This window comes from Vulpes lagopus, chromosome 11 (assembly GCF_018345385.1).
Source record: "Vulpes lagopus strain Blue_001 chromosome 11, ASM1834538v1, whole genome shotgun sequence".
NCBI lineage: Eukaryota > Metazoa > Chordata > Mammalia > Carnivora > Canidae > Vulpes > Vulpes lagopus.
The window spans coordinates 49,901,569-49,928,819 of NC_054834.1; the positions used below are offsets into that span (position 1 = coordinate 49,901,569).

The 27,251-nt window shown below is 65.8% G+C and overlaps 3 protein-coding genes and 1 long non-coding RNA gene across 9 annotated transcripts; 1 reads left to right on the forward strand and 3 right to left on the reverse strand.

The window, feature by feature from the left end:
- Window positions 1-1,124: 1,124 nt before the first annotated feature.
- On the reverse strand, window positions 1,125-4,457 carry LOC121472192. Of its 3 annotated transcripts, none has more exons than XR_005982796.1 (4): window positions 4,180-4,457; window positions 2,962-3,296; window positions 1,540-2,849; window positions 1,125-1,265 (listed from the first exon to the last, which is right to left on the reverse strand). It is a non-coding gene; the product is annotated as an uncharacterized LOC121472192 (long non-coding RNA). The 3 variants fall into 3 exon arrangements; XR_005982795.1 differs by having other exon boundaries at window positions 1,540-2,008; window positions 2,612-2,849; window positions 2,962-4,457; XR_005982794.1 differs by having other exon boundaries at window positions 2,962-4,457.
- A 2,648-nt stretch (window positions 4,458-7,105) lies between these two features.
- On the forward strand, window positions 7,106-14,809 carry TALDO1 (transaldolase 1). Its single transcript, XM_041722204.1, has 8 exons — window positions 7,106-7,262; window positions 10,398-10,521; window positions 11,757-11,864; window positions 12,009-12,140; window positions 13,765-13,940; window positions 14,044-14,241; window positions 14,339-14,484; window positions 14,621-14,809. Exons 1-8 carry the CDS (start codon window positions 7,166-7,168, stop codon window positions 14,651-14,653), a joined length of 1,014 nt encoding a protein of 337 aa, XP_041578138.1. The 5' UTR covers window positions 7,106-7,165; the 3' UTR covers window positions 14,654-14,809.
- An 830-nt stretch (window positions 14,810-15,639) lies between these two features.
- Window positions 15,640-20,013, reverse strand: GATD1 (glutamine amidotransferase class 1 domain containing 1). Of its 2 annotated transcripts, XM_041722205.1 has the most exons (8): window positions 19,918-20,013; window positions 18,896-18,972; window positions 18,370-18,475; window positions 17,969-18,076; window positions 17,391-17,485; window positions 16,875-16,968; window positions 16,675-16,786; window positions 15,640-16,579 (listed from the first exon to the last, which is right to left on the reverse strand). In XM_041722205.1, the coding sequence occupies exons 1-8, from the start codon at window positions 19,979-19,981 to the stop codon at window positions 16,573-16,575; spliced, it is 663 nt and encodes a 220-aa protein (XP_041578139.1). In that variant the 5' UTR covers window positions 19,982-20,013; the 3' UTR covers window positions 15,640-16,572. The 2 variants fall into 2 exon arrangements, with proteins under 2 accessions (XP_041578139.1, XP_041578140.1); XM_041722206.1 differs by lacking the exon at window positions 15,640-16,579 and having other exon boundaries at window positions 16,671-16,786.
- Window positions 20,014-24,834: 4,821 nt separating this feature from the next.
- CEND1 (cell cycle exit and neuronal differentiation 1) lies at window positions 24,835-27,198 on the reverse strand. 3 transcript variants are annotated; one of them, XM_041773301.1, is made up of 2 exons: window positions 27,084-27,198; window positions 24,835-25,821 (listed from the first exon to the last, which is right to left on the reverse strand). In XM_041773301.1, the coding sequence occupies exon 2, from the start codon at window positions 25,726-25,728 to the stop codon at window positions 25,279-25,281; it is 450 nt and encodes a 149-aa protein (XP_041629235.1). In that variant the 5' UTR covers window positions 25,729-25,821; window positions 27,084-27,198; the 3' UTR covers window positions 24,835-25,278. The 3 variants fall into 3 exon arrangements, with proteins under 3 accessions (XP_041629235.1, XP_041629236.1, XP_041629238.1); XM_041773302.1 differs by lacking the exon at window positions 27,084-27,198 and adding an exon at window positions 26,737-27,021; XM_041773304.1 differs by lacking the exon at window positions 27,084-27,198 and adding an exon at window positions 26,674-27,021.
- Window positions 27,199-27,251: the final 53 nt, after the last annotated feature.

Sequence of the window (27,251 nt, forward strand, 5' to 3'; positions counted from 1 at the left end):
GCACCATCTGTCAGCTGGTGGCCCCTGAGCCCGGCCCAGCCCCAGGCCTCAGAGCCCCAACCACGTGGGGGCAGTCCATCCAGCAGGGCTCGGTCAGGGGGAGCTGGGCGTGTCGTGCCCTCTGGCCACCTCCCAGCTTTGACCACCATGGCCTCCTCTCCCCAGGAGAGGAAGGTCCTCCCCACGCCCCAGGCCAGGAGACCAAGGTTGGCCCTGCCTTCGCCAGGATGGCCTGGGCTTTGGGGTCACTACCTTCCGGCTGAGTCGCTTACCTCTCGGGAGCCCCAGGACCTACACCTGTTTCCTTGCGCTCCTCTCACTCCCCCTGCCCACTGTCCACAGACCACCGCCTGCCCCATCGCGCTCTGTCCCCTCTGCTTCCTGGACAGCTTGTGGGGGGCCTCATCTCCACGACCCCAGGCCCCAGCTCCCTAGCCCCCTGCAGCCCTGGGCCTGAGAGGCTCCAGGACCACCAGCCTGCGGGGCCTCTGGGCTCCTGGGAGGGCTTCCCCACCACTTCTGGGATGCAAGTGAGTCACGCAACCGCAGGGTAGGTGTGAGGAGTCACCTTGCTCTCTGTCCTCAGGGCATCGCGGTGTGAAGAACAAGGCACGGAGGGGCCGGGCCACCTGCCCGGAACAGGGGAGGACCTGGCCTCGAGTGCAATTTGGCCTGATTTGTGTCCCTAACTAGTCACCTGCATGCACAGCTCCGTGCGGCCAGCCCAGGGGCGGTGGGGATGCAGAGGGTCTCAGGGTGCGCGGAGCCGGGAGCCTGGGGGGGCTGAGCCACCCACCCAGTGTCTGAGCCCAGCTGTGCTGCCAGCAAACATCCCCACAAACAGGGCCCGACTGTCCTGGGGACAGGCCCGCCTTTGTGGCCTTGTCCCGGCCCGTGGGGTCCTCTGCCCTCTCCCACTCGGGCAGCCAGGCAGCAGAGGGGCTGCTCTAAGAAGAGGCTTTTCTTTGTCCTTTCTGTTGGGCTTTTGCGAAATGCTTGATTTGCCCTGAGGTCAGGGCGAGGAAGGCACGTGGGGAGGCATCCCTCACACCTGTGTCCAGCCGCCAGAAACAGACTAGAGACCAGAGGGTCACCTGGAGCCGTTGGTGGTTGGCGGGGGTGACCCCGGTGCAGACAGGGCCCACGGGACAGGCGGCACTGAGAGAGAGGCTCCGTGTCGGGAGAGGGTCCTCCGACCTCGCCGCGGACGGGCCTGAATCCTGGGAGCCTGAGACCGTTCCCGCAAGGGGAGAAGGAGCAAGTTTCTGGAACAGAATGTGGGGAGCACCTTTGTGATAAAGTTGAAGAAGAATTTTCTGTGCAAAACTTCAAAATGAGCTGATGAGTGTGGCTTATCGACGTTCGGGATGTAGCAGGCCAGCGGCCCGGGGAGCTGGAGCCCGAGGCATGGGCAGCAGCCGGCCGCAGGCCTGGGGGCTGCCCTCCCGTGGGCGCCCCAGAATCCTCCAGGGGCCCTGAGCTCCAGCGAGCTTCCTAACGAGACCCAAGCGTGGTGGAGGTTGAACGGTGTCCACCCACCCCCAGATCCATACAAGATGGGGTCACGAGGCTGGCCTCCATGCGACATGACTGGTGTCCTTGTAGTCGGGGCCCTGGACACACGCAGGACAGTGTTGTGGGAAGGTGGAGGCAGACACGGTGTGATGGGTCACCTGCCAGACAGGAAGCGTCGGAGATGGCCGGCCACCCGCAGCGGCTGGGGCGCCAGGACCCGGGAACCAGCCCAGCCTGCCCCCGGTCTCCCCCTCCCTGCAGCAGCGGCGCCTCCTGACGGCCCCGGGAGTGATCCCAAGTGGTCACTGGCCGTCGTTGCGAGACCGGACTGGTGCCAACCTGGAATGACCCGTTCTGAAGGCCGCTCAGGGCCTTCGTGAGCACGGTCCCCACCCCCCCGACCATGCATTACTTCCCGGCCAGCTGATGTAGTTTGGGGACATTGGTGAGCTTCGTGGGGTCCAGAGTCCACGGCCCGGAGTCCCCGAGGCGTCTGCGGTGCAACACGGAGGTTTTACTAAAGCAGGAGGAGCTGCTCCCTGCTGGCCTGGGGTCGTGGGGGCAAGGGACTGTACACCTCGGGGTGGGGGCAGTGGGGACGAGGGCCGCTCGCAAGGGCGTTGACGTGTGAGGAAGAACCAAAATCCCGGAGGGACGGTGCCGCGGTGCCTCCCCAGTACCTGCCAGGGGCAGCAGGTTCCGGGGCCGGTTACCGTCATCCGCGGCTCCCTCCACCTGTGGCCCGTCACAGCCACAGTCCCAGGCACACCCGCGGGGCATAAAGACCCGCCTCTGCTCGCAGATCCCCCTCCAGAGCAAGTGTGGCGGCTGGGAGCTCACTCCCCTTCCACGTAGGACGGCTGCAGGGCTGTGATGTCCTCCCCTGGGCCTGGGCCACGCTCGGGGCGGTCGCTGCTGTGAAAGGGTCTCAGCACGCAGGCCCCGTGGGCCTCCCCGCACACCCGTCCCATGGGCCCTCAGCTCCCTTCCTTGGACCCCAGGGCCCCCCCAACTCCCAGCGGGGCCGCCCTGCCCGGAGCTTTAAATTGTGATGTGATTCCCCGGACTCGCTTCTTCTTATTGGAACTTGACCTACAGGAACAGAGCAATGTTGTTGCTTGAAGCCGCTCTGCCCAGGGGGGTTTCTGGAGCAGCCACGGGGGACCCGAAGGGTGGCTCTCCTTGGTTGCTACGGCTGACGTGAGGTGTTGGGGTCCAGGGGCCGATGGCCAAGAAAGAGTTCTTCAGATGGCCGACGGCCAAGAAAGAGTTCTTCAGACGTCTTCAGTTTTACTGAAGGCGGGAGACAAGCCCCGTGGGCAGGAGGAGCCGCCCTGGGGCCCAGGGGCCTGGTTAGACGCGTGGGAGTTGGGAGGGGGCCAGGGACAGTGTTCATCTCTAGGGAACTTGGAGGCGAGCTTCCCAGGACCCCGAAGGGTCACTTACCGTCCAGTAAACCCTGAGAGTCGTGGGCCCCTCGGAGGCAGAGCAGTGCCCCGTGTCTGGAGGCTCCAGGCCGACAGCGTATGCTGGGGGGTCACACAGATGAAGGATTTTCGTAGGTCAGGGAAGACCTGGGGCGCGGGGGGGGCTCCGTGGGTTGAGCATCTGACCCCTGATTTCGGCTCAGGTCATGATCTCAGGGTCGTGAGCTCAAGCCCCATGTCGGGATCAGAGTCAGAGGGTCCCGGAACTCAGGTTCAGGTGAGCTGAGGTTGCCTTGTCCTTGGCCGAGTATTCACAGGGACGCCGCTGAGTCCCTGGAGGCAGGTGGCAGGGACCTGTTAACGGGCCGTCGTCAGCTATGAGCAAGTTTATGTGTCTTGTCTCTATTTCCTTTGCCTCCGTTCTCCCCGTGGTGGCCGGGGACAGTGGCTACGTGAACCCGCCTCAGCAGGTCACCCCCACCCCAAGGCCTCCAGCCTTACCTGCTCCGTCCACAAGCCCCTCCTCCCCCGGCTCAGCTCCTGTCCCCACCGCAGTGTCCTCGCTGGCCTGTCACACCACCCAGGCCTAACCCGATCCTGGCTAAACCCACCCTCCCCGCTCCCACACCTGCCCGGGGGCTCTGGAGGTCAGGGAGCCTCATGTCGCCCCGGCCTCCTCCCCATGGTCCCTCGGCCTCTCGGCCGCTGCAGAAGTGAAGGGGTCATGAGCCTCCCCGTGTGTGCCAGCGGTCTGCCTGCCTGCCCCACCTGTGCCCAGGTGTGCTGCCCGGCAGCCTTGAGGTCCTGCCTAGTGGCCAAGGCCGCCCCTGCACCCGGGCCCTGGGCCCCAGGCCTTGTCCCCCCAAGGACCAGGCTGGCTGGGCCCTCCTCCTGTCCTGCCACCAGCCACAAAGGCGCTGCCCGCTCTCTGCCCCGCCTGCCGGCTCCCTTCACTGCAGCCCCCGGGCCTGTGCACGGACACCTCCTCGTCTCCCTTCACCCTCCATGGCAGCCAGGCCCCAACAGGAGGCCACACCCAAGGCCCTGGGCTTCCTCCTCCCACCCTGGGGTGTCTGGCTGTCCTCCTCCTCCAGGCAGCTCCTCCCCCGCCGACCCAGCGGACCCGACATCCTATCCTCCCACACCCGGTGCCTATCCAGGACAACCCCACACCTGTGCCCCGGCCTCTAGATCCCCTGCTGCTCAGCTCTGGGCTCCCCACCCACAGCAGACCCACCAGCGCCCCACGGTCACTGTCCCTGCGCTTCCCAGGGGGTCTCTGCACCCCCTCCAGCTTCCACCCGTGCTCCTCAGTGTGACACCACACAAGGCCCAGAGAGACCCTTTAAAACCTAGGCCCTCTCGCCCCCGGTCCCCGTGCTGCAAGCCCTGCCGGCTCGGCTGGAGCCCCTGTGGAGGGCTGCACAGTGTGCAGTGGCCTGCGTGGCCTCTCCGGACTCCAGGCCGCTGGGATGCCCGCCCCCAGTCTGCACAGGCTGAGATCTCTGTCCCACATGCTTGTGTGTCCCAACCCCGGGGCAGGATCGGCCCTGTCCTTCTCAGCACTGGGAGGAGCTTGGCTCTTGGGGAAGGAAGGGCCTTGGGGAAGCTCTGCAGGAGGTGCCGTGTCACATGCACAGAGCTCTGTCCTGCAACCGCGTGGGCAGCCCGCCCAGCGCTCCTGGTATTTGGCCGTTTCCTGCCACTGTGTGGCTGCCTTCAAATGTGCAGCCTGGGGCCCACGGGTCGTACTGCAGGCCCAGCCGGGCCACGGGATGTCATGGTCTGGCAGGCGACAGGCCTGGAAGCCCTCCTATGAATGCCAGGCTCTATGGACCCTGTCTTCTGCTGCCTCCAAGGCCTATGGGGCGGCTGGAGCTCCCCAGGGCAGCCGCTTGCTTACCAACCCAGCCTGACCTGTCCCCAGGGCTCACTGCCCCAGGTGCGCTGGTGGAGGTGCCACCAGGTTCCTGCAGCCTGTGCAAGGGGTCCCGGGGTGGGGCGGTCCTTGCCTTCCACTGCCTGGGCCTCCTGGGTCAGCTCTCGGGAGTGTCCTGGGAAGGAGCTGAGGCACAGGTGCTGGCCCCCGGCCCCCACCCCCCAGCCCACCTGGATGGGGTCAGAGATGCCAGCAGGCCTCCAGATCCTGTCCCCAGACCCCAAAGCTCCTCTCCTCATCCTCTCCTGTAACCCTGAGGCTTTGGTTCAACCCTTCACCTCCTCCCCTTGAACTTACATTGCGAACTCTGGCCCTTCAGAGCTACTGTCCGGGCTTGTGTTGGAGCATCCGTGTGGCAACACAGTGACCTACGGGTGACTTGCTGACTCAGTGCCACTGTCTCTGCATCTGCAAAAAAGGGTCCATGAGGTTCCTGCCTCCAGGGAACTGCCTGCTGTGTGTGGACGCGCACACGCATCCTCTGTCCTCACCCCGTAGAATTGAAAACATGCTGAGCCCTTGCTGGCCTTGGTCAAGGGAGGGCGAGTGTCAGCACAAGGTCAGCAGGTCAGGGTCTCTGCAGGCAAACAAGCCAGTCCTTCCCTGGAGCCTCCCATTCCCTGCCCCTGCCTGGCCACACGTGGGGCACACGTGGGGGGAAAAGCAGAGAGGGAGTGAGCAGCGACCACCCTCTGGGTGCCTGGGCAGCCCATGCACTCCCATCTCCTGGGTCTGGCCCTGCTGTTAAGAAAATGAAAAGGCGGGGCCCCTGGGTGGCTCAGCGGTTGAACGTCTGCCTTGGGCTCAGGGTGTGACCCTGGGGTTCTGGGATCAAGTCCTGAGTCAGGCTGCCTGTGAGGAGCCTGCTTCTCCCTCTGCTTGTGTCTCTGCCTCTGTCTCTCCGCGTCTCTCATGAATAAATAAAATCTTAAAAAAAGAAAGAAAAGAAAATGAAAAGGTAAGCCACAGACGTAGAGAAAATACCCACAATACATACACGTTGGACAAAAAAACATGGTCCAGAACATATAAAGAACTAGACACTAGTTAAACGGACATTGCCCGTAAAACCCAGCAGTTTGGCTTCCTGGGGCGGATTTTGCACGCAGTGCCCTTGGGACACCTCCTGAACTCAGTGTTCCTTATTTGGGACAGATTCCTGGAGTCGACGACAAGGAAGGGATCCATCCTGTGGCCCTTGATCAGTTCAGAAGATGAGACCGCAGGGTGCCCATCTCCAGATGGCTCCTTCCGAGGCGATTGGTGTGTTTGTCCCAGTGCAGGATGGAGGCCAAGGCCAGGGCGAGGCCAGGGGTGAGGGCAGGGGTGTGTCCCGGGCCGGCAGTCCCATGAGGACCGGGGTGCAGGGACTCGGGCCCACCCAGCCTGCAGTCCTTGCCCTGCACACGCCCTGCAGGCAGCCTGCGTCCCCCGGACTCATGTTTTGCGAGCCGTGGGCCGGCAGCTCCTGCGGGACTCGCTGGGTCATGGCCCAGGTTCGGCCTGAGGATCTGCTCGCCCGGGATCTGTGTTAAGGCCTCGGTGGGCCCGCCTCCGGCCTCCCTGCAGGCCCCTCTGCCTTTTTGAGCGGGAGGTGATGGGGCGCCCCGTCGGGGATCCAAGTCAGGGTGGGTGGCTGGGGAGCATCACTGCAGGGTCCCATCACTCTGGCAAGGGGGTGCAGGGCTTGGGGCGGCCACACTGCTGGGGGGGTACACAGCTCTGGGGGGTACACTGCCCTGGGGCCCACACTGCTCTGAGGGGTACAGCATTCTGGGGGTTACAGCGCCCTGGGGGTTGCACTGCTCTGGGGGCCGCACGGCTCGGGGGATACAGTGCCCTGGGGGGGTACAGCGCCCTGGGGGTTGCACTGCTCTGGGGGCCACACGGCTCTGGGGGTACAGCGCCCTGGGCGGCCCGCACTGCTCGGGGGGGTACAGCGCCCCGGGGGTACAGCACCCTGGGGAGGTCCGCACTGCTCGGGGGGGTACAGCGCCCTGGGGGGGTACAGCGCCCTGCGGGCCGCGCAGCTCGGGGCGGGGGCGCATCGCCCCGGGGCCCGCACGGCAGGTGCCCGGTCTGAGAACCCTCGGCTCCCGGGCGAGCGCGGCTCCGCGGCAGCCGTCCTCTGATTGGTCCGGTCGCGGCGGGGGCGTGGCCTCGGGCGGGGGCGTGGCCCGGGGCGGAAGCGCCGCGGCCCCGCCTTCCCGCGCCGCTCCCGGATTGGCTGGCGCGGCGGCGGCGCGGGGCATTGTGGGCCGCGGCTCTCGGCCTCCGCTTCGCCATGTCGGGGTCGCCGGTGAAGCGGCAGAGGATGGAGAGCGCGCTGGACCAGCTCAAGCAGGTTACCACCGTGGTGGCCGACACGGGCGACTTCCACGGTGAGGCGCGCGGCGGCGGGCCGGGCTGCGGGCGGGCCCGGTGGGGGCGGGGCCGGGGCGCGGGGAGGGCGGGGGCTCCCGGGGGCGCGGCGGGGGCGCGGCGGGGGCGCGGGGGCTGCAGGGGCCTCAGGCCGCGCGCCCGCCCCGTCCCGCGGAGTGTGGCCTGCGCAGGCCCGCGCGGGGCGGCCGGAGGCAGGGGCTGCGCGCGCCCCGGGTGCCGGGGCGAGGGGGCTGCGGCGGGAAGCGGAGCGGCTGCGGCCGCCGCCCGCCCCGGTCGGCCCCGCGCTGAACAAACCGGATTTTCAGGGCCGGCGTGAGAGCGAGGCGGCGGCGGGGCAAGCCGCGGGGCCCACTTCCTCCCTTTTCTGCCCGCTCACGGCGGCTTGGGAAACAGGCGAGTTCCTCCTTGGCGGCGCCCGCAGGACGGCGGAGCGTCCAGCCCGCGGAGGGCGGGGCCGGCGCGGAGGGGCCTGGCTCGGCCGGACCCGCGGAGCCCACGGAGCCCACGGAGCCCGGCCCCGCCGCCCCGCCCTGCGCCCTGCATACCGGGGCCGCCGAGTGGGCAGCGCCCGCCTCCGTGCCTTTCCCTCTTCCTGACGCTTAGAATCATTTAACATCTTTGCTTGGTTGACGGAGCCTTGGTCTGGATGCTTTCCTGCGGTTTCTCCCCAGGAAGGGGACTTGGAGGCCGGCTTGCTCCCCCCCTCCTCCATTTTTAGAAATCTCTAAGCCTAGGTACTGGTGTTTTTTATTTTTATTATTATTTTTTTGAGATTTTATTTATTTATTCATGAGAGACACAGAGAGAGAGAGAGAGAGGCAGAGACACAGGCAGAGGGAGAAGCAGGCTCCACGCAGGGAGCCTGACGTGGGACTCGATCCCAGGTCTCCAGGATCACACCCCGGGCTGCAGGCGGCGCTAAACTACTGCACCACCAGGGCTGCCCAGTTAATGAAGTTTGAGTGTTAATCTGCCTCCTGTTGACTCCCTGAGTTGATTTTCCATCAACCCGGTGGTCCTCGTACAGGCCCACTAATGGCATCTGCACTGCTTGTCGCAAAGACCGACACTTGTATCTGTCCAGGGTCAGATCTTCGGAGACAAGGCCATTAAGAAGCATTAACGAGCTTCCAGGGAAGTTTGATGTGCCCCAGTTATAATGGAATATGGAAATGCCCTTGGAAACGGAGTCTCAGCCTATTTCTCAGTATCCATATAGGTGACGGAGTATTACGGATTTCTTGCAGACTAGTAAGTGATAGATCTTAGATTTTTTTTTCCCCAAGACTCAGAGAGAGGCAGAGAGGCAGGCAGAGGGAGAAGCAGGCTTCCTGCAGGGGGCCCAATGTGGGACTCGATCCCGGGACCCCGGGGTCACGTCCTGGGCCAAAGGCAGATGCTCCACCGCTGAGCCCCACAGGGATCCCCCGCGTTTTTATTTTTTAATGAATATTAGCACTTTGTAAAAAAACGTTAGCATACACCCATAAACATTGCATAGTTGTTAACTTGAGCGTTTGGTTTTGTGGTCATTTTATGAACTGAAAGCTCTTACCTTTGGCGAGTCATAGGTCACGTGGACAGTATCAGCAAAGCCATGGACACTCTCCCCAGAGCAATGCCACCCCCCACTTCACATTCAATTTAAAGGTTCCTGGATCCTGAAGCCCATCTGTTGACCCCAGTTGAGTATTAGTTTTGTTAAGTTTATCAAAAGTCAACCTTATCAAGGTCTGATTTTTATTTATTTTTATTTTTTTAAAGATTTTATTTATTTATTCATGAGAGAGAGAGCACGCGCACACAGCAGAGACACAGGCAGAGAAGCAGGCTCCATGCAGGAAGCCTGACGTGGGACTCGATTGGGGTCTCCAGGATCACACCCCGGGCCTGAAGGCGGTGCTAAACCACTGAGCCATCCAGGGATCCCCCCCCCAAGGTCTGATTTTTATGTAACAAAAGGCGCCATTCAGAGCCTTCCTCCATGAGTTTTGACGTGCCTGCATAAACACTGCTCCAGAGCATTTTCTTTTCTTTCCTTCCTTTCTTTCTTTGCTTGCTTGCTGTCTTTCTTGTAGGCTCCACGCCCAGTGTGAGGCCTGAACTCCTGACCCTGAGATCAAGACCTGAACTAAAGGGCTCCTAGGTGACTCAGTGGGTTAAGTGGTGGAGTTTTGATTTTGGCTCAGATCATGATCTGAGAGCCCTGGGATGAACCTCACATCAGGCAACTCGCTCAGCAGGGAGTCGGCTTGAGATTCTCTCTCCCTCTGCTCTTCCCCCATCTAAAATAAATGAACAAACAAACAAATAAATAAATCCTTTTTAATAAAAAGGACTTAAAAGAGAGAATGAAGAATGGGGAGGGGTGCAGGGAAACTTCAGACTCTTCTCCTGCTGTCCCCCAGTGGTGACGTTGTACGTGGCCGTGTGATGTTGGAACCGGGAACGTGGCCGTAGCAGGACACTGTTCACGGGCTGCGGGCATGGCTCCGTTCTCCATTTTGAAACCTGAGTGGGGGTGGGGCGTGGCACTTCCTGCAGTGGTGTTACAACATGTATAGACTTGGAGCCACCAGGACAGCGAGGACAGAGGTGTCCCTCGTGCTCCCGAGAGCTACCCCCCTTCCCTGTTCTTGGCGGCCGCCTATCTGTTCTCCGTCACTGTAGTTTTGTCATCAAAAGATACTTTGCAAATATGAATTTGCCAAATGGATTTACTGAGCCAGCTCCTGGTCTGGAGAAGTGGTGAGGGTGAGTGGCCATGGGCAGGCTTTGCTGTGACGGCCTCTGGTCGGCGAGCCTGCGAGTGGAGCTCCCCTGGTTTCCTGTCCTCGCCGGCCTGGTCACTAGGAGAGAGCTGCCAAGATGGGAGGAGGCCGCGTGCCCGCCTCACCCCATGGTGGGAACGTCCGCTCCCACGGGGCGCGTCTGGCCTCTGGCCGGCATCTGGGTGGCGGTTGTGTTGTGCAAACAGACTTTGGGACGGGGAGATATGTGTGAAGTGTGGCTGCTGCTGGCTGGAAAGTGTGCTTGGCTCTGTCATGGGTGTAGGGCCCACAGGGGACTCGCCAAGGATTTCTGGGCAGAAGCAACGCTCCACTTACTCCTGCTTTCCAAAATTGTTTCCCCAGCCATCGACGAGTACAAGCCACAGGATGCCACCACCAACCCGTCCCTGATCCTGGCTGCAGCGCAGATGCCTGCCTACCAGCAGCTGGTGGAGGAGGCCATCGCCTACGGCAGGAGGCTGGGCGGGTGAGCTGGGGCGGGCCGGTGGGCCAGCCTGGCCCCTGGGCGTTATCTCCCTCTCCCTCGCTGCGCATCAGTTCTCGAGGAAGGGGAGCTGGGGGCGTCCTGTTGAGTTTTTTTTTTTTTTAAAGGTTTTATTTATTTAATTGAGAGAGAGACAGAGACAGAAGCAGAGACACAGGCAGAGGGAGAAGCAGGCTCCATGCAGGGAGCCTGACGTGGGACTCAATCCCGGGTCTCCAGGATCACGCCCTGGGCTGTCGGTGGCACTAAACCGCTGAGCTACCCGGGCTGCCCAAGTTTTATCCAAGTGTTATTTGCATGTAGTCAACCTGCATACTCGCAAATGTCCAGTTCAGTGAATGTGGTTTGCAGGCACGTGTACCCCTGTAAGCGCCCCCCAGCTAAGATATCGCCCAGGGGCCAGCAACCACCGACCTGCTCGCGGTCATCTCATTATCTCCTAACAGCTTTGCTGCAGTGAGATTCGCCAAGTGCGCTGTTCAGTTTGTTCTGGTAAATTTTTTCAGCAGTGCAGCCACGACCACAATCGAGTCTAGAATGTTCCTGGCCATTCACAGTCTGGCCCTGCTCCTGCCCCAGACAGCCACAGACCGGCCCTCCCTGCCCTCTGTGCCTTTTCCTGATGACTTTAGGTCTCCACGGGGCTGTGCGCCTGCCGGGACCTGCCCCGCGCTGCACACAGCCCAAGCGGCCGGTTCCCTTTACCTCTTCCAGACCCTTGATCTTGTGCCCCACGGCATCAGCAAGGCCTCGGTGCTTTTGGCATCAGGTGACAGGGTGGTGGCCCTTAGTGACGCCTGCCCATGACGCGCAGGCTGGAGCCCGCCCCTGTGCATCGGGCTAGCGAGGACCCCGGATGGGGGACCATCGTGGAATACCTCGGGGCGCTTCACCCACCTCCTCAGGGCCCAGGCAGCTTCAAGGGATTGAAAGGACGTTTGTCAAGTGCCACGCATGGAGGGATTCAGCTTGGAATGATGAAAGGTTCCGGAGACAGATGGTGGGATGGCTGCACGCTGTCAGCATCCCTGAATGCCCTGAGCTGCACTCCTGGGCGCGGTTAAAATGCTGAATTTTAGGCTCTGTGTGTTCTACCGTGTGGACAAAAGATGAAGGGAAAGGAATTTGCCGCTAAGGAATGAGAGAATTTGTTCCACGGAATCCTGTGCGTTTAAACCGAAAAGCTTTTGACCTAGTTTTTTTCCCTTGAATTTCAGGTCGCAAGAGGAACAGATTAAAAATGCTATCGATAAGCTTTTTGTGTTGTTTGGAGCAGAAATATTAAAGAAGATTCCAGGCCGTGTGTCCACAGAAGTGGACGCCAGGTAAGAATGTGGGGGCGGAAGTGGCAGGTGGAGCGCCGGTCTCCTCCCCAAGAACCGGGCCGGTGCTGCTGTTTGCGCGTGAACCCGGGGAGGAGTGTGAGTGTGAGGTGGGCTCGTGCTGGGCGTGGCCCCTTGTTCGCACAGGCTGTCGTTCGACAAGGACGCCATGGTGGCCCGAGCGCGGCGGCTCATCGAGCTCTACAAGGAAGCTGGGATCAGCAAGGACCGCATCCTCATAAAGCTCTCGTCTACCTGGGAGGGCATTCAGGCTGGGAAGTAAGTACCCCTGTGGGGACCGCCTGTCGGGGTTCCCGTCCCGGGGCTGGGGCTGCGCGGCTGCGGCACATTTCCTCCTCGGCGCAGAGACCCACGTCGGGCCGGCTCACCACCATGGGGAGCACAGAGCCAGCTCTCATTGGCCACCGTGGGGAGCGCAGGGACGGGCGGTCGTCCGTGTTCTTGGCCGGCCCGGCCACCTGACGGCTGTCAGTGAGCCTCTCTGCCCCCGCCGTGCATCCACTCGGCCCACCTCACCCTCGCCCTGGCTCGGGCCCCCTCCCTCGGCACAGTGAGGAGATTTGCACACGTGCTGCTGTGTGTCCAGGTGGCGTCCCTGTTGACGCTGACGTGCCGCTGCATCCGCACCCCGTTTTGTGTGTCCACTCACGTTTCAGTGGACACGTGTCTGTTCCCGTCCCTGGGTCGGCCCGGAGAGCGCTGCGGTGAACATCAGACACGTGGGCGCGTCCATGGGAGCGGGGCTGCTGTGCCCGTCCCTCCTGCTCGGCCGCCCGAGGAGCTGCTCCGGTGTCCCCGGCTGTGTCATCTGCAGCCGTACGCACTCTTCCCAATACTTGGGTACTTATTTTTGTCAGCAGCGATGGGGAAAACTTTTTGAGACTCGTAGACCTTGTTACTGACACCGAGGTAGCGCATTGGGCTGGCCGGCGCCCTTCCCTGCCCTGGAGCCCTGCAGCAGCTCGTCACTCCAGCACGGTGTCTTCAGTCCCCGAGTGGAGAAATCAGGGTGGCAGAGGCCTGCTGAAAAGACACTGCCCCGCCACGGAAACTTGCAGGGGGTGGCAAATGCCAGGGTTGCGGGCACTGCTGCCAGCAGTCCCTCAGGCTGCCACACTGAGGGCCAGTTCAGCGCGGGGGGGGGCCTGTCTGAGCTGCTCCTGGGCTGCGGCCACCGGCTCGTGAGGCTGCACGCACTCGGCAGCAGGGTCAGCAGGTGCGCAGCTTTGCTGAGGAAGCGTCCCACGTTGGCTGCCAGGTGGTGCGGGGCGGGAAGGATGGCTGGGGACACGTCCTTGCCTGGTGGTGGCGCCGAGCGGCCTGGTGGTGACGGAGCTGGCGGCCGCCCGGAGACCAGAGCTCTGTGTGGACAGCCGCGTGGCCCGTGTTGCTGCTAACCTGTCCCATGGCTTTTGCGGCTTTGTGGGGTGGCATCCCGGTCTCAGCCTGGGGGACTCCTAGGCTGCTGGCCCACGTCCGTGTTCTGCCTCCCACTCACAAGGAAGCCCCTCCCAGAGCGTTGCCCCAGCCACTTCCCGTCCAGTCAGCCCTGTGCAGTTGCCGAGGCCCGGGCACACGGGCCCTGGGAGGGCTGGCACTGGCAGGGTGCCCCCCGTCCCCATTCCCCGCGGCAGGGCTTCTGGAACGGCACGGTGTGGCCATGGCTGCAGGTCCCCGTGAACCTGTCCGGGGGAAGCGGGGTGGTCAGAAGGGACTCCGCGGTCTCTGGTCGCTGTCGCCGGGCCGAGCGTAGCGCCCGTGCTGCGGGGGGCGGCTCGGTTCTGGCTGTACGGCCGGCAGGCCCGGACTGAACAGGGCCTGTCCACGCTCGCGGAACGCCGTGCAGCCCGCAGCCTCGCTCACACCTGCGCTGTGTCCTCAGGGAGCTGGAGGAGCGACACGGCATCCACTGCAACATGACGCTGCTCTTCTCCTTCGCCCAGGCTGTGGCCTGCGCCGAGGCGGGAGTCACACTCATCTCCCCCTTCGTGGGTCGCATCCTCGACTGGCACGTGGCCAACACGGACAAGAAGTCCTACGAGCCTCTGGAGGACCCCGGTGAGTACCCCAGCGCAGCGGGGGGACGGCAGCCCCGAGGGCGACTCCGCGGCCGCCGACCCAGAGGCCGGGCAGGAACCCTGAACACCGTGTGTCGCCCCAGGAGTGAAGAGCGTCACCAAGATCTACAACTACTACAAGAAGTTTGACTACAAGACCATTGTCATGGGTGCCTCCTTCCGCAACACAGGCGAGATCAAAGCACTGGCGGGCTGCGACTTCCTCACCATCTCGCCCAAGCTGCTGGGGGAGCTGCTCAAGGACCACAGCCAGCTGACCCCCGTGCTGTCGGCCAAGGCGGGTAAGCCCTCCGCTCCCCGGGGGTGGCCGCTTCACCCCCATCTCCCAGGGCGCCCCGCGGGGTGGGGTGAGGGAGGCTCAGGCGCCCGGTCCCCCAGCCCAGGCCAGCACCCTGGAGAAGATTCACCTGGATGAAAAGGCCTTCCGCTGGCTGCACAACGAGGACCAGATGGCTGTGGAGAAGTTGTCGGACGGCATCCGCAAGTTTGCTGCTGACGCCGTGAAGCTTGAGCGCATGCTGATGGTGAGCGCCCAGGCTGCAGGGCCTGAGGGTTCCGGGGGTGGCCCCTGGGCGCATAGCGGGGCTGCTGGCCCCTGTCTGCTGTGGCCCCGGTAGGGGCGGGTGCGCGGTTCTTGCATCTGTCACCCTCGCATTCTAGGACCGCATGTTCAGCGCAGAGAATGGGAAATAGCGCCGTGGCCGAGCAGGACCGTGGACCTGTGTGGAATTGGGGCTGCGCGCACGCGCCTTGTGAGGATTCTGCATTTTCTACCAATCGGGGCAGGGATGGATCAGATTCTATGTGAAATTTTGCTAACTGATTAAAGCAGTCACTTTTCTTGTGCTATGTTCCCGTCTGGCTCTGGCTGGGGTGACCCAGGCCGTGACCGCGCCTCCCCTGGGCCATCAGCCTCTGCTGGGCAGCAGCCTGGACGTTGCAGGTGCCTGACCAGTGGCTCCAGCCCTTGCGCCCCTGTGTGGGGATGGCCCGGGGTGCCCTGGCTGTGCTGGGAAGGCTTGGGGGCCGTGACGGTGGTCTGCCCCTAGCACCCCGCCCCCCCCCCCCCCCAGGCTACCCAGGGCCAGCCTGTTCTAGAACAGAGCAGACCGGTGCTGGGGACCGTCTGTCTGGCCTCCAGGTGTGGAGAATGCCAGGCGGGCCTCCCCGAGTCCCACTGCAGGGCAGCCAGGGCCCCCAGCCTGGGCTGGGATTGGCTCTGGGGTCAGAGCACCATCTCGCCGAGGGCAGGAGCATCTCAGTAGTGGGGTGGGCTCCAGGGAGAGAACCCACCGTGGGCGCAGTCAGCCCCCCAGCAGGCCCAGCCTGTGCTGAGCACCACCCCAGGGTGTGCAGGGGGCGGCCGGGCATCCAGGAGAACCGGGTGGGGCTTTGTGCCCCTGGCTGCTCCTGGCCCACAGTTCACAGGCAGGTGGGGGACCAGCTGGTCAGCAGGCTGCACCCTAGGACCTGGAAGTCCGTCCCACCCATACGTACAAGCTGGTGACTTAAACGGACCCCGCAGACACCCAAATTGAGTTTATTTGGCAGGCCTAAGCATCTGCCTTCAGCTCAGGTCATGACCCCCAGAGTCCTGGGATTGAGCCCCTCATCGGGCTCCCTGCTCGCGGGGAGCTTGCTTCTCCCTCTCCCTCACCCCCTGTTCACGTTCTCGCAAATTCTTTAAAAAGTTTTATTTTCTAAAGTAATCTCTACACCCCATGTGGGACACAAACCCACCACCCCAACGTGGAGCTGCACGGGCGCCCTGATGCCCAGCTTTAACAGGCTCCCGTCACCAAGAGGAGGCTTCCTGTCCCCCTCCCCCCCTGACATCCACTCTGGATTTCCTGGATATTGTGGGTGGACGGAGGTCTGGCTTCTTCATGGGCCAGCCAGCTTCAGCAGGGCGGATCCTGTCAAACACATCCCTTGACGTCCAGTCCACGCTGGCCCCACGTGTCGCTGTCACACTTTGAAACAACACGCCCACGACACGCCCAGCAAGGATGAAAACCAGGGCAGCTCCTTCAGGGGGCAGCAGGCTGGGCTGGAGCCCCAGCTGAGTCCACAGGACGCCCCCTCATCTTGGGCAAGCAACGAGCGCTGTGCCAGCACCAGCGCCAGCCTGGGGCACAGCTGTCCCCCAGCACCCACAGGAACGGGGGCAGCAGGGGGCACTGTCCTCACCGCACCAGACAGGATCCTGGGGCCGCTCAGTCCGGCTGACGGGGCAGGTGTGGGTGAGGGACCCACCACCCAGCGTGCAGGAAGACCGGGGGCCACGACCCCACAACACGACCCCCACAGCTGGCTCACTGGGACCGGCTCCCCGTGCTAAGCTCACCTGGACTCTTAAGACCCCCTGACGGCCCCTCGCCGAGGAAAGGATGTGTCCCGGGGCTGGGAGGCCAACCCGTCCCCCAGCGTCGACAGCCCTCAGGGCGGACACGTGGGGGCCTCCAACAGTCCCACGGGGCAGGCCGGGGGCCCTGAGGGTCATTCTCAGGGCCACTGTGGAGGCGGCCCCGAGGCTGAGGAACACAGGCTGGCGGGTATCTGGGGGCGGCGTCGGCGTCACTGGCAGGCAGCCGGCTCAGCGGGAAGCCATGTCACTTCCTGCAGGATGGCCGGTTCCGGGGAAGGGCTGGTCAGGAGGCAGGAGCCCGCCCAGGGCCCCCCAGGCCCCTCCAGGGCCCCCATCCTGCCCTCACCGGCTGCCACAGAGGAAGAGCAGGTTCTGCACGGCGGGGACGGTGGAGCCGGCGTTCTGGCCGGTGACCAGGTGGCGGTCCAGCACCACATGCACGGCGTCGGGCTCACTGGCTGCAGGAGGCGCCGGGGCGCAGGCCTCAGGCGGGCCCGCGGCCGGGCACACCCCGACGACCCCCCAGCTCCAGGCCACCCGGCTCACCACTGAAGCAGGCGCCCGCGTCCTTCACGAAGTCCTCCACAACCAGGGGCAAGCGGGCAAAGCCGGGCGCCCTGACAAGCTCGTACACGGAGGGCTGCGGGGCGAGGGGTCCCGCCCCAGGTCAGGGCTTGCGGCCTCCCCGGGGGGTGGGGGTGCCGAGGTGACCCGTGCCAGGGCCCGGGGCCCGTGAACGAGCTGGGCAGGTGGTCTCAGGCTGAGCCCCCCACCCCCGCTATCCTGTCCCCTCCCGCGCCCCCCGCCAGGCCGCCCCACCAGCCCCATGGGGTCGCTGTCCTATGACCCTCCCTACACCCGGGGCCCTGCACCCGGAGGGCAGCACCGCTTCCTCGACCCAGAAAAGCCGTGTCTCAACCTGTCGCCAGCCGCACCCCAAGGTTGCCCCAACTCCTCCCTGTGCTTCCCTCCCCACATCCAGAGCCAGGCCCGCCCTGGGGGGCAGCGGCTGGGCACGTGACCTCACCCCCTCCCGAGGGCACGTGGGCAGGTCACACTCACCCCCGTGACACTGTAGCCCTGGAAGACCCAGGATCGGTCCTCGTTGGTGGCGCAGCAGAGGGCGGCGACGCCGTGGCCCACAGCACAGATGGGCTCTGAGAGCAGGGGCGGGGTGAGGCTCGGTTCCTCCCCAGTCCGCTTCTGCTCCCACCCGCTTCTGCTCCCACCCGCTGGCTCCCGGCCCACTGCCCTCCGGGAGGGGGGCGGGCGGGTGAACAATCCCTCTCTGTCCAGGCCTGCTGGAAACGGGGGACACTGCTGCCCTGACAAAGGACGCTGTGTGGAGCTCCCAGTAGCAGCCCGCTGTCCCTAGCGAGCATCCTGTCCCCGTCCCAACACCAGGCTCGGGCGGCCCGCCACATCTCCACAGGGCAGCCTTTCTCCCAGGCCCTGCAGACCTCAACCCTGAACCCCACAAGGAGTGAGGCCGGCACGCCCCCCCCACCAGCCCCCTGGGGGCCAAGCGAGGGCACATGGGGTGGTACTGCGCACACAGGCACTGGTGTGTGCCCTGCGGAGCCGCGGTTCTCAGGAACCTGCAAGGCCCGCCTCGCAGCCCCGTCCCACAGGTCACATACTGCTCTCTGAGCGGAAGTGCTGGAGGATGCGGGCCAGGGACCCGCTGCTGGCCAGGTCGGCCAGGGCCCCAGGGCAGCTGGGAATCAGGAGGGCGTGGTACCGGGCACCTGCGGGGAGAGGACAGGGAGCGAGGTCACTGGCTGGGACCAGCCCGATGCCACCATCTGTCACTTCTCTCCACATGGGCTAAGACCGGGGACCCACAAGCCGTCCTGGACTCTTGGTGTCTCCCCGGGCCAGCAGCTGCTCTCCCGGAGAACTATGGGTCCTGGATTCGGGGCTGGACGTGGGCCTGGACAGGCCCGGCACTTCCAGGCAAGCCCTGAGTGCATCAGGGGCAGAGGGAGCACTCGGGGGCCACACCCCAGAGCCCAAGGCCTCCGCACCCTGGGGCCCTCACCATCAATGGACTCCAGCTTGGCAGGGCTGGCATACGCCTTGAGGCGGAAGTCCTGCACCCAGCGGGCATTACTCTCGTTCACGTCCACGAAGTCCATGGTCTTCCCCTGCAGGAGCACCCAGAGGCCGCGCGGGTTGGTGGTGGGCACCCCACTGCGGTGCTGACGGGGCCCCGAAATGGTGACCAGGGCTCATGGACGAAGGCAGCCAGCCGCCCAGCCCCCTCACCCCGCTCTGCTACCCCCTGCTGCTCCCCGATCTCCCACCTCCAAGGAGCAGCAGGTGTCTCACTGGGGATGACAAGGGAAGCATGAAAAGTGACAAGTGTGCTGCTACGACCCCCAAGTCCCACGCCAGAGAACAGGTGAGAGCCCCCTGGGGAAGGTCTGTGCCACCCTCGCTCATGTGTGCAGCCACATGGTGCCACCGGGGTCCTAACCCTCAGCCCTGACACCTCCCGGGGAATGACGATCGTCTTCCCAGCCTCGCCCCCAAAAGGCAGGGACTCCTTGGTCAACCCTACTCACCCCAGGGGTGGCCACCTGCAAGTTGAAAGCAGCGCTGGCCAGCGTGAAGCAGTGCAGGAAGGATGGGGCAGACACACCTGTGAGATGAACACAGCTGGGGCCACTGGGCCTGCGGCAGGAGGGCAGGAGGGCACAGCAGGCACAGCAGGCCCCCCCGCAGCCGCCAGCCTGCCCTGACACCCCGGGTGTCCTGGGGCCCGACCTCGCCCCCGCCCCCCAGCCCAGGAGAGCTCTCTCCCCAGCCCGGCCACCAACACTCCCCAGGAGGCCAAACCAAATGCAAGGTCCGCCCCCAGCATTCAGCCAGGGACGGGCCCCAGGTGCGGCCGCATCCCGAGCCCCACGGACACGTGCCCTCTGCTCACGGGCTCCGGGCCCTGCCCGCACCCCAGGGCGGCTCGCAGCCATCTTCCGCCCACTTCAGGCCCAGGGGCTTCCTAGCCGCATCCCCCCACCCTGGGCCCCGCCGCTCACCCCACCCGCACCTGTTCTTGGGCATCACTCCCAGGGCACCGAGTCACCCCCGGCTCTGCGTGGGTCTGCGGTCAGGTCCTTGCTCACGGCCTCGCCCCCTCCGCCCGGGGTGCCCCGCGGCCCCCAGGCTCCCCCAGCCTCCCGGTGCGCACAGCGCTTGGGGCCCCGCGGCTCGGCACAGGGACCCCGCCAGGCGGGCGGACAGCGCCCCCGCTGCCCCCCGTCCCCGCCCACTCCCTCCCCCGTCCCCGCCTGCCCCCGTCCCCTCCCCTTCCCTCCCCGCCGCCTGCCCCCTCCCCTCCTCCGGCCCCCCGTCCCCTCCCCCGCCTCCGCCCCCCGTCCGCGCCCCCTCCCTCCCCGCCCCCTCCCCCCATCCCTCTCCTCCGCCTGCGGAGTGCGCGCGGCCGGCACAGGCGGGCACGGGGGGTCCAGGCTCGCGGCGCACCTGCCCCAAGGCCCGGGTCCCGCCGGCTCCTCGGAACCCCGGGCGGCTGGAGGCGCACGGAGCCCCCGGGGCCCGCGTCCCCCCGCGGGAGCCCGGGCCTCACCCTCGGCGGCGCCGCTGGCCACCAGGAGGCAGGCGGGCCGGCTCGGCAGCCGATCGGACGCCATAGCTCCGCCCGCCCGGCGCCGTCTGCGCGTGCCCGGGGCGGCCCCGGGTGGTCACGTACCACGCGCCAGGGGGCGGGGCCTCAGCGGCCTCGGGCGCATGCGCCGCCCCGCCTCCTGCCCGCCTCCGCCCCCCGCCCGGCTCAGGGCGGGCTTCCCGGCCGCGGCTTGGCCGGCCCCGCTGGGTGGGCGTCCGGGGCGCCCCGGGGTGCGGGCGGGGCGGGGCTCGGCCCTCGGCGGGAGCGAGAATCAGAGGCAGGACCGCTGCCCGCGCGCGAGGGTCCCCGCGTCGTGGTCGTGGGCGCCTCCCTGCAGGTGGTGACCCGCTCGGCCCGGGGCAGCGCGCCTGCGGGGTGGGGGGGCCCCGGGGGGCCTGGGGCGTGGGCTCGCGAAGCGACGGACGGCAGGGGAGCCTCTGACCGCGGGGGGGAGGGCGCGAGCCCCACGGACGGGGAGCACAGCCGGGAGCCAGGACTGCACTGGCTGTGCCACGGCCCCGGGCAGGCGGGAGAGTGGGGGCGGGAGTGTGGGGCCAAGCCGGGTCCTGGGGGCAGGTGGGAGTGGGGGGACAGGCTGGGGCCTGGCGGCAGGTGGGAGTGGGGGCGGGAGTGTGGGGCCAGGCCAGGGCCCCGGGACAGGTGGGCGTGCAGGGGCAGGAGTGTGGGGCCAGGCCGGGGCCAGGGCAGGCGGGAGAGTGGGGCCAGGGGGTGGCTGCGGTGTCTGCACAGGGAGGGGGAGGACTGGATGGGTTCAGTGTGGTCAGGGTGGTTGTGGGGAGGCAGGGCATCTGGGTCACTGAGGCTCAGCTGAGTCCCTGGAGGAATGGGGGTATCACTTCCTGAGGGGATTCCAGGTGCTGAGTCTGGTCAGGAAACCAGGGTGCTGTTGGGAGGCGCCACATTTGGAGCAGTGTCTCCACTGATGGAGCAGTCGGGTGGGTAGGCATGTGGGTCCCCGCTGACGGGTGGGTGCCAAGTCTTGGGCTAGAGGGACGGGAGGCCAGGAGGGGCCTTGGGTGCCAGCTGATGGTAGAGGGACCGCCCTGCCCGTGGCCCCCACAGGGCACCTTCCAGGACCCCAGGCTTCCAGGGTGGGGGAGCAGGCCATAGGTTCTCTCGGTGTCCTGCCAGCCTCTGCTCTGACTAGGGAGCCTTTGGCATGGGGCACAAGTGCCCAAAGGGTGGAGGCGAGACCGAGGTGCCGGTCCCGGGCACCCTGCCCCCAATGCTCTGTCCTCTGCCTGCCCTCAACCCCGCAGGGCCCTCCTGTCTTGAGCGAAGCAGGAGCTAGCGGCTCCTGGCACTGGCAGGGCCTCAGGGGGCAGGAGCTGTGTGTGTGTGTGGGAAAGACTGGATTAGACCACGGGCCCAAGGTCAGAGCCCAGCTAGGCCGAGGTACACGAGAGTGTGCTGGGCGTAGGGAGGCCCCCAGGTGCCCATGCATGGGGCCCGGGGGCTGGAGGTGCCCGGCCGGTCCTCTGTCACTAAGAGGACGGAAGAGGGAGCGGGCCTGTGACGCAGCGCAGCATGCATGCACAAGGGCACACCTGTGCTCACAGGCGGTGTGCACCCCACTGTACCCTTGGGTCCTTGCGGGGTGCCTGCCGGGGGGACCTGTCCGCCCAAGCAGGGGCAGTAGACCCCTGGGCCAGGTCCCCTGTGTGCACCTAAGCCTGAGGACAGCTGTTGCCCGAGTGCACGAGCCAGTCCAGGCAGCGTGTTTGGGTGTGTCAGCAGCTCCCAGCACTGGCAAATGTGTAAGGGTCTGGGTCTTTGGGGGTTGGAGTGGGCAGCGTGCCTGGGGACAGGTGTGGTGACGTGGGGCCTTGCAACCAGAAGCCTTACTCTGGGTGTGGCGCAGTCCTGCCTGCATGGGTCCCTGTGGACAGCAGGGACTTGCACAGCACGGTGCCAGAGGCCACCAGAGGTCATGGTGACTGGGGTTAGGCAGGGGTCCCCCCGGGTGACCTTGGGGGTGTTGCCCTCTGTATCTACCTGGTCACACTGGCTCATCTTCCCGCTTCCTGAGTGGGTTCCCATTCTAGAGGATCAGCCCCGAGACCCTGAGGCCCCCTGGCCCCTGGCAGGTGTCGAGGGGGACGCCCAGCCCTGGGTGGCATGGGCTGCTGCAGGGGAGCAACTGGCAATCAGCGCTTCCCCCCGGGGCCTCAGGGGTCAGACGGCTCTGCAGCCAGTGGCCCGAGTCTGGATGACTAACTCCTGGGGAGGGTCCAGGCCTCCTGGGGGAAGGGGTCACAGCTGAGGTCCTGAGCTGTGGGGCTCGTGGGCATGGCGTCCTGGGGCATCGTCGACCAACTGCCCGGCACCTCATCACCCAGGTGGGCCAGGTAAGGTCGGGCCGGGCACAGGGCTCTGCGGGGGGCGGGAGTGGTGCCTGTGAACCTGCGGTCACAGGGACCCCGAAACACATGCTGTGGTCGGAAGGTTCTGTGGTTTCATTCCTGTCTCTGGAAATGGCCCCAGACGGAGCAGGGATGGGTGGGGGGGGCCATGCCAGGAACCTTTCCCGGCATCTGGTGGTTGAGCATCTGCCTTCAGCTCAGGGTGTGACCCTGGGGTCCCAGGATCGAGTCCCACATCGGCCCCCCGCAGGGAGCCTGCTTCTCCTTCTGCCTGGGTCTCTGTCTCTCTCTGTGTTTGTCTCCTATGAATAAATAAATAAAATCTTAAAAAAATAAACAAAAGAAAGAGCACATTTACTAAACGTGAGTAGATGCCAAGGAGGTCAGCCTGGAACAGGAGAGTGTGGTTCCTTCCACCCGAGATCGCAAGGCGTAAACGGAAAAGGGAGCAGCAGTGATGTGTGATTAACTGGGCCCTTAGGACCTCCGGCTCAGGAGAGGAGCCACCGGCCCGCCAGAGTGAAGGTACCTGCCCTGTGACAAGACGTGGTGTGCAAAACACGGAGAGGGCCTCCGAGTCCGGGGGAGGCGGCCTTCCCTCGGCAGGAACAGACGCACCAACGGGAAAAATCACCCGAGGCAAGACCCACGCGGCTGAGAACTTTGTGAAAAGCAGCACGTTAGATGGGAGCAAACAGAAGCAACAGGAAGAGGCCTTTGCCTCCCCTGCGTGGGTGGGTGTGGTGTGTCGCCCTGCCCGTGTCCCTCGCGTCCCTCGCGGCCGGCCCGCAGCTGGTGCATTTGCGCAGATGGGGCCGCAGGGCGGTGGGGACACGTGTGCACCCGCCTTCACAGCAGTGTCCCCCGCGGCGGGAAGGGGTCTGCGGGCCAAGTGGACACGGGATCCATCGGTGGCGCAACCTCACAATGTGGCTCAGCCCAGGAAGGGTGTTCTGACCCCCGCCGCAGTGTGGACGGGCCTGGAGGACGTGGGCCAGACCCGGACGCCGCAGGATTGCCCTACACAAGTTCCTAGCTCTCTGGACCTCGCGCAGCAACACATGTGCCTAATGCCTGAGCTGTGTGCTCGATTCGGCCGGGCTGGGGAGGGTTCTGCGGATTTGACCACGACAGAGATCTGCACGCGGCGCACGCATCCCACCCCAGACACCGGGCCCACGTGGCATCATGATGGTATCTCGAGTTGCAAACGCTTGGAAACAAGCTCGGCCCCAGGGGGGACCGACGAGGGCGGCGGGTGGCGGCAGGACTTCTAGGCAGAGACGGTGGAGCTCTGCGCCCTGCACACGTTCTCTAGAACATCAGGGGGACCTGCTCGGGTTTAGGGCACAAGCCACAGAATGGGGAGATGGGGGAGAGGGAGTGGACAGCCAAGGGCGGCAGGTGACCCAACGAGCCCGAGGGGTGGCCCTGGTTCAGCGGGGCAGGTGGGCCGGACGCTGGACTTCAGGGCCACTGCCCTGCTCCGCAGCCCCCTGCCTCCTGGGCCCGGCTCTGGCAGGTGGCTGTGGGCGGGGTCCGGAGGGCATCCCTGGGCCGGGACTTCAGGGCCGCTCGGCATGTTTTCGCTCTAAGTGGTTCTCTGGACCTGCCTGGGCCTGCTGTGCGGGGACACAGCCGGGGAGTGCCACTCAAGGAGGTGGGTACCGGGAAGAGAAGGGAAGGGCATGCCCCCGACACGGCAGCCCCATGGGGCCTTGCCCCCCGCCCAGCGCCTCCCGCTTGCCCACAGCTGAAGTCCTCAGCTGGGGTAGGCTCGGGCAGCTGTGGGCCGCGGAGGAGGAAATCTGGCCTCCCCAGTCTGGTCTGGGCCCCACAGATGGGGTGTTCACGGCAGGGATGGAGAGACACCCGCAGGCCAGAGACCCGAGCCCGGGAGCGAGGTGCCCCGTGCACCCAAGTCCAGCCCTGCGGGGTGGCCCAGGCCTGGGGCTGGGAGTCCACCTAGGGTCAGGGCCCAGGCTCCCTGTTCCTCCCTGGAAGCCTGGTGGGGCGGTGGGGGCCCGGCCCTGCGTGGGCCCTGCTCTCCCAGCCCCGAGCAGGCGAGGACACCAGCCCGGCCGTTACACAACACAGTTTATTTCAGACTCGGCCTGTGCTCAGGCCCGGGGTCCCAGCAGCCGGCTGGCCAGGCTCCCCCTGCGCCCGCTGCCACCACGCCGAGGGCTGCACGGTGCAGTGTCCCTGCAGGCCCAGCGGGCCGGTGCCCATGGGTGCCGGGCCCCCTCCAAGCAGCTCTACTCTACAGGTTATTGCATGTATACGCTAGTGAGACTCAAAGGGCGCAGTGGGGGGGAGGCTGGGCAGCCCTCTGCTGCCCCGGGGGCACAAGCTGGGCCCTGCTGGGGCGCAGGTGATGGGCGAGGGGCATGGAAGCTTGGCTGCTGCGTGGCCTTGGCTCAGTCGCCCGGCGCCGGGCCTACCCACGTGGACCCCGGGACCGGCCCAGCTACAAACAAAGAGCAGAAATGGGGAGAGTGAAACAGCCATACCCTTTAATGTCCCCACACAGGCTGGGCCTGTGCCCTGGGGACCCGTCCGCACCCCGCTGCCAGGGAGTGCACAGGACCACCGGGGCCTCTCTCGGGCCGGCTGGCGCTCGGAAGCGTGTCCAGTGGGGACATGGCTGCAGCTGGCGGGCAGGCAGGCCACACCGGAGGGCCACTGCCCCCACCGCCCCCGGACCACGGCCCCAGCCGGGACATCTGCCCCGGTCGGGGAGGGGAAGTGCTGGGGGCCGCGAGGGGGCTTGCTTTCCATTGCGGGGGGCCGGTCCGTGTCGGTGCCTGCGCGTGTGTGGGGGCTGCGCGTATATGTGTTACACAGGTAGGGACGTCTAGTAGCTGCGTGAGCTGGGCATGCACTACGCTCCTGAGGTCTGTACAGAGTGGCTCTGCCCCCACCTGGGCACCGGCCATCATTTTTTCCGGGCCAGGAAGGCCACACCTAGGATTAGGGCCATGGCTGCCACGGCCACACCCCCCGCCACCAGCAGGGGCGTCAAGTTCTCAAAGGGGCAAGGGCCTCTGCCCCCGGGGCCCCCGCTGGGGGCTTCCTCCTCCTCAGCCCCGTCCCCGGGGCCCTTGGGCTCGGGGGTGGCTTCGGGGCTGCTGGGGGCTGCCGGGGCCGGCTTCAGGTTGCTGTGGTTATTGAGGAGGGTGGGGTCGGCCTTGGCCGGGGTCTTCTTGGCGGTTGGTGGGGTGGGGGCCGCCGCAGGCTCTTGCTTCTCTGCTTGGGCCTCCTTCTTCCCGGGCTTAGTGGAGGGGGCTTTCCCGTCTGCAGCTGGCGGGGCTCTGGGCTCAGCAGCAGCCTGGGGGGCCTTGGTGTCGGGCTTGGGGCTGCTGGTCGGCTTCCCCCGGGACTCCATGGTGGGAGGAGCTGCAGGCTGCGTGGGGTGTGCGTGGACAGGTAGCTGGAACACAGCGGCTCAGGACAGCTCACCCCTGGGCATTATCTAGTCCTGGAGAGAGACACAGTCAGGCCGGGGCAAGAGACTCAGCCCTCCTGGTGGCCCCTACCATCTTGTCCCCACAGAGGCCCCGCCCAGGTCTCTGGACAGCCCCAGGAGACCCCACTCAGGGTGCTCTTCTTGCAGGGCCTGTTCTCCGTCTGTCCCCGACTGACCGCTCCCCGAGAAGCCCCTCCAACCGCACAGGAAGAGCCTGCTTGCCCCAAGCAGACTGGGGGACGGGATGAGACCAGTCATCTGCAAAATGGTCCTGCTCCTATGTGTGCAATTTCCATCTGGCCGGGGGAAGGGGGGCTGAGGGGGGAGGGTATGTGGTCCTGAGGAGGCATGTGGTCAGCGGAGGGCGTGGCAGCGTGCGGTGCCAGGGCAGGAACCCAGGCTGGGCTCGCTGGTGCCAGGGGGTGGGAACGGGCCCTCGGCTGCTGGAACTGGGATACAGCACACCTGAGGTGTCGCCCCGCGGCTGGAGAGGCCAGGCGGGCAGGCAGGGACAGGCCCTGCCCCTCCCCAGCTCCAGGGACCCACCCCAAGACCTGCCTTGCCTGCTGCCGTTCAAGGGCAGGGAGTCCTTCCTGAGCCTGTGGGGGGGCCCCTGGTGTGAGCCTGGGTGGATCAGGCCATGTCCGTCAGCCCCAGCACCCTCAAACCTGGTCCCGGGCAGAGGATGGGGGCTCCAGGCTATGGGAAAGGCCGGGCCCAGATCCTGTGTTCCATTGGGGGGTGCTGGGAGCACTGGGGGTACCGCCTGGGTCTGAGCCATCTCTCCCGGAAGATCTGGACGCCCCCTGTCTGCCCCTCCTCTGGGAGGATTAGAAGCCCCCTCACTGGGGGCAGGGAGCCCACCTGGGAAGCCGAGGCCCAGGTTTTCCACCCAGGTCAGGCAACCTGACCACACCTGAAGGTCACCTGTAGGTCGCCGCGTGATGAGGGTGTCCCAGCGAGCAGCCCAGGTGCTGCCCCGTTTCCCGCGAGCCCCGGCGGCCCCTCGACCCCTGCCGCTCGGGATGGGCGCCCAGCTGCGGGGTGCCGAGTTCGCCAAGGGCGGGTGGTCTGCGCCCCCCGCAGCCCCCCGTTATTTTTGGTTCGCGCTGACGTCAGCCAGTGCCCCCTCCCCCTCCCAGGAGCCGCCGGGCCGGAGAGAGCGGGGCCCGCCAGGCGCCCCCCATGACCTTCAAGGCGGGAGCCGCCCACTCGCCCCGCGAGGCCGCCCCGTCTCAGCCCGCGCCCCGGGCCCCGGAGCCCCGCGGCCTTACGCTGCTGCTCCGGGCGCTCGGTCCTCGGCGCGGCGCGCTCTCCGGGACCAGGGCGGCGGCGGCGGCGGCGGCTGCGGCTGCGGCTGCGGGGACTGGGAGTTTCCCACAATGCACTGCTCTGGGCGCCGCAGCCCGAGGGGGCGGGGCCGCATCGCCCTAGGCCCCGCC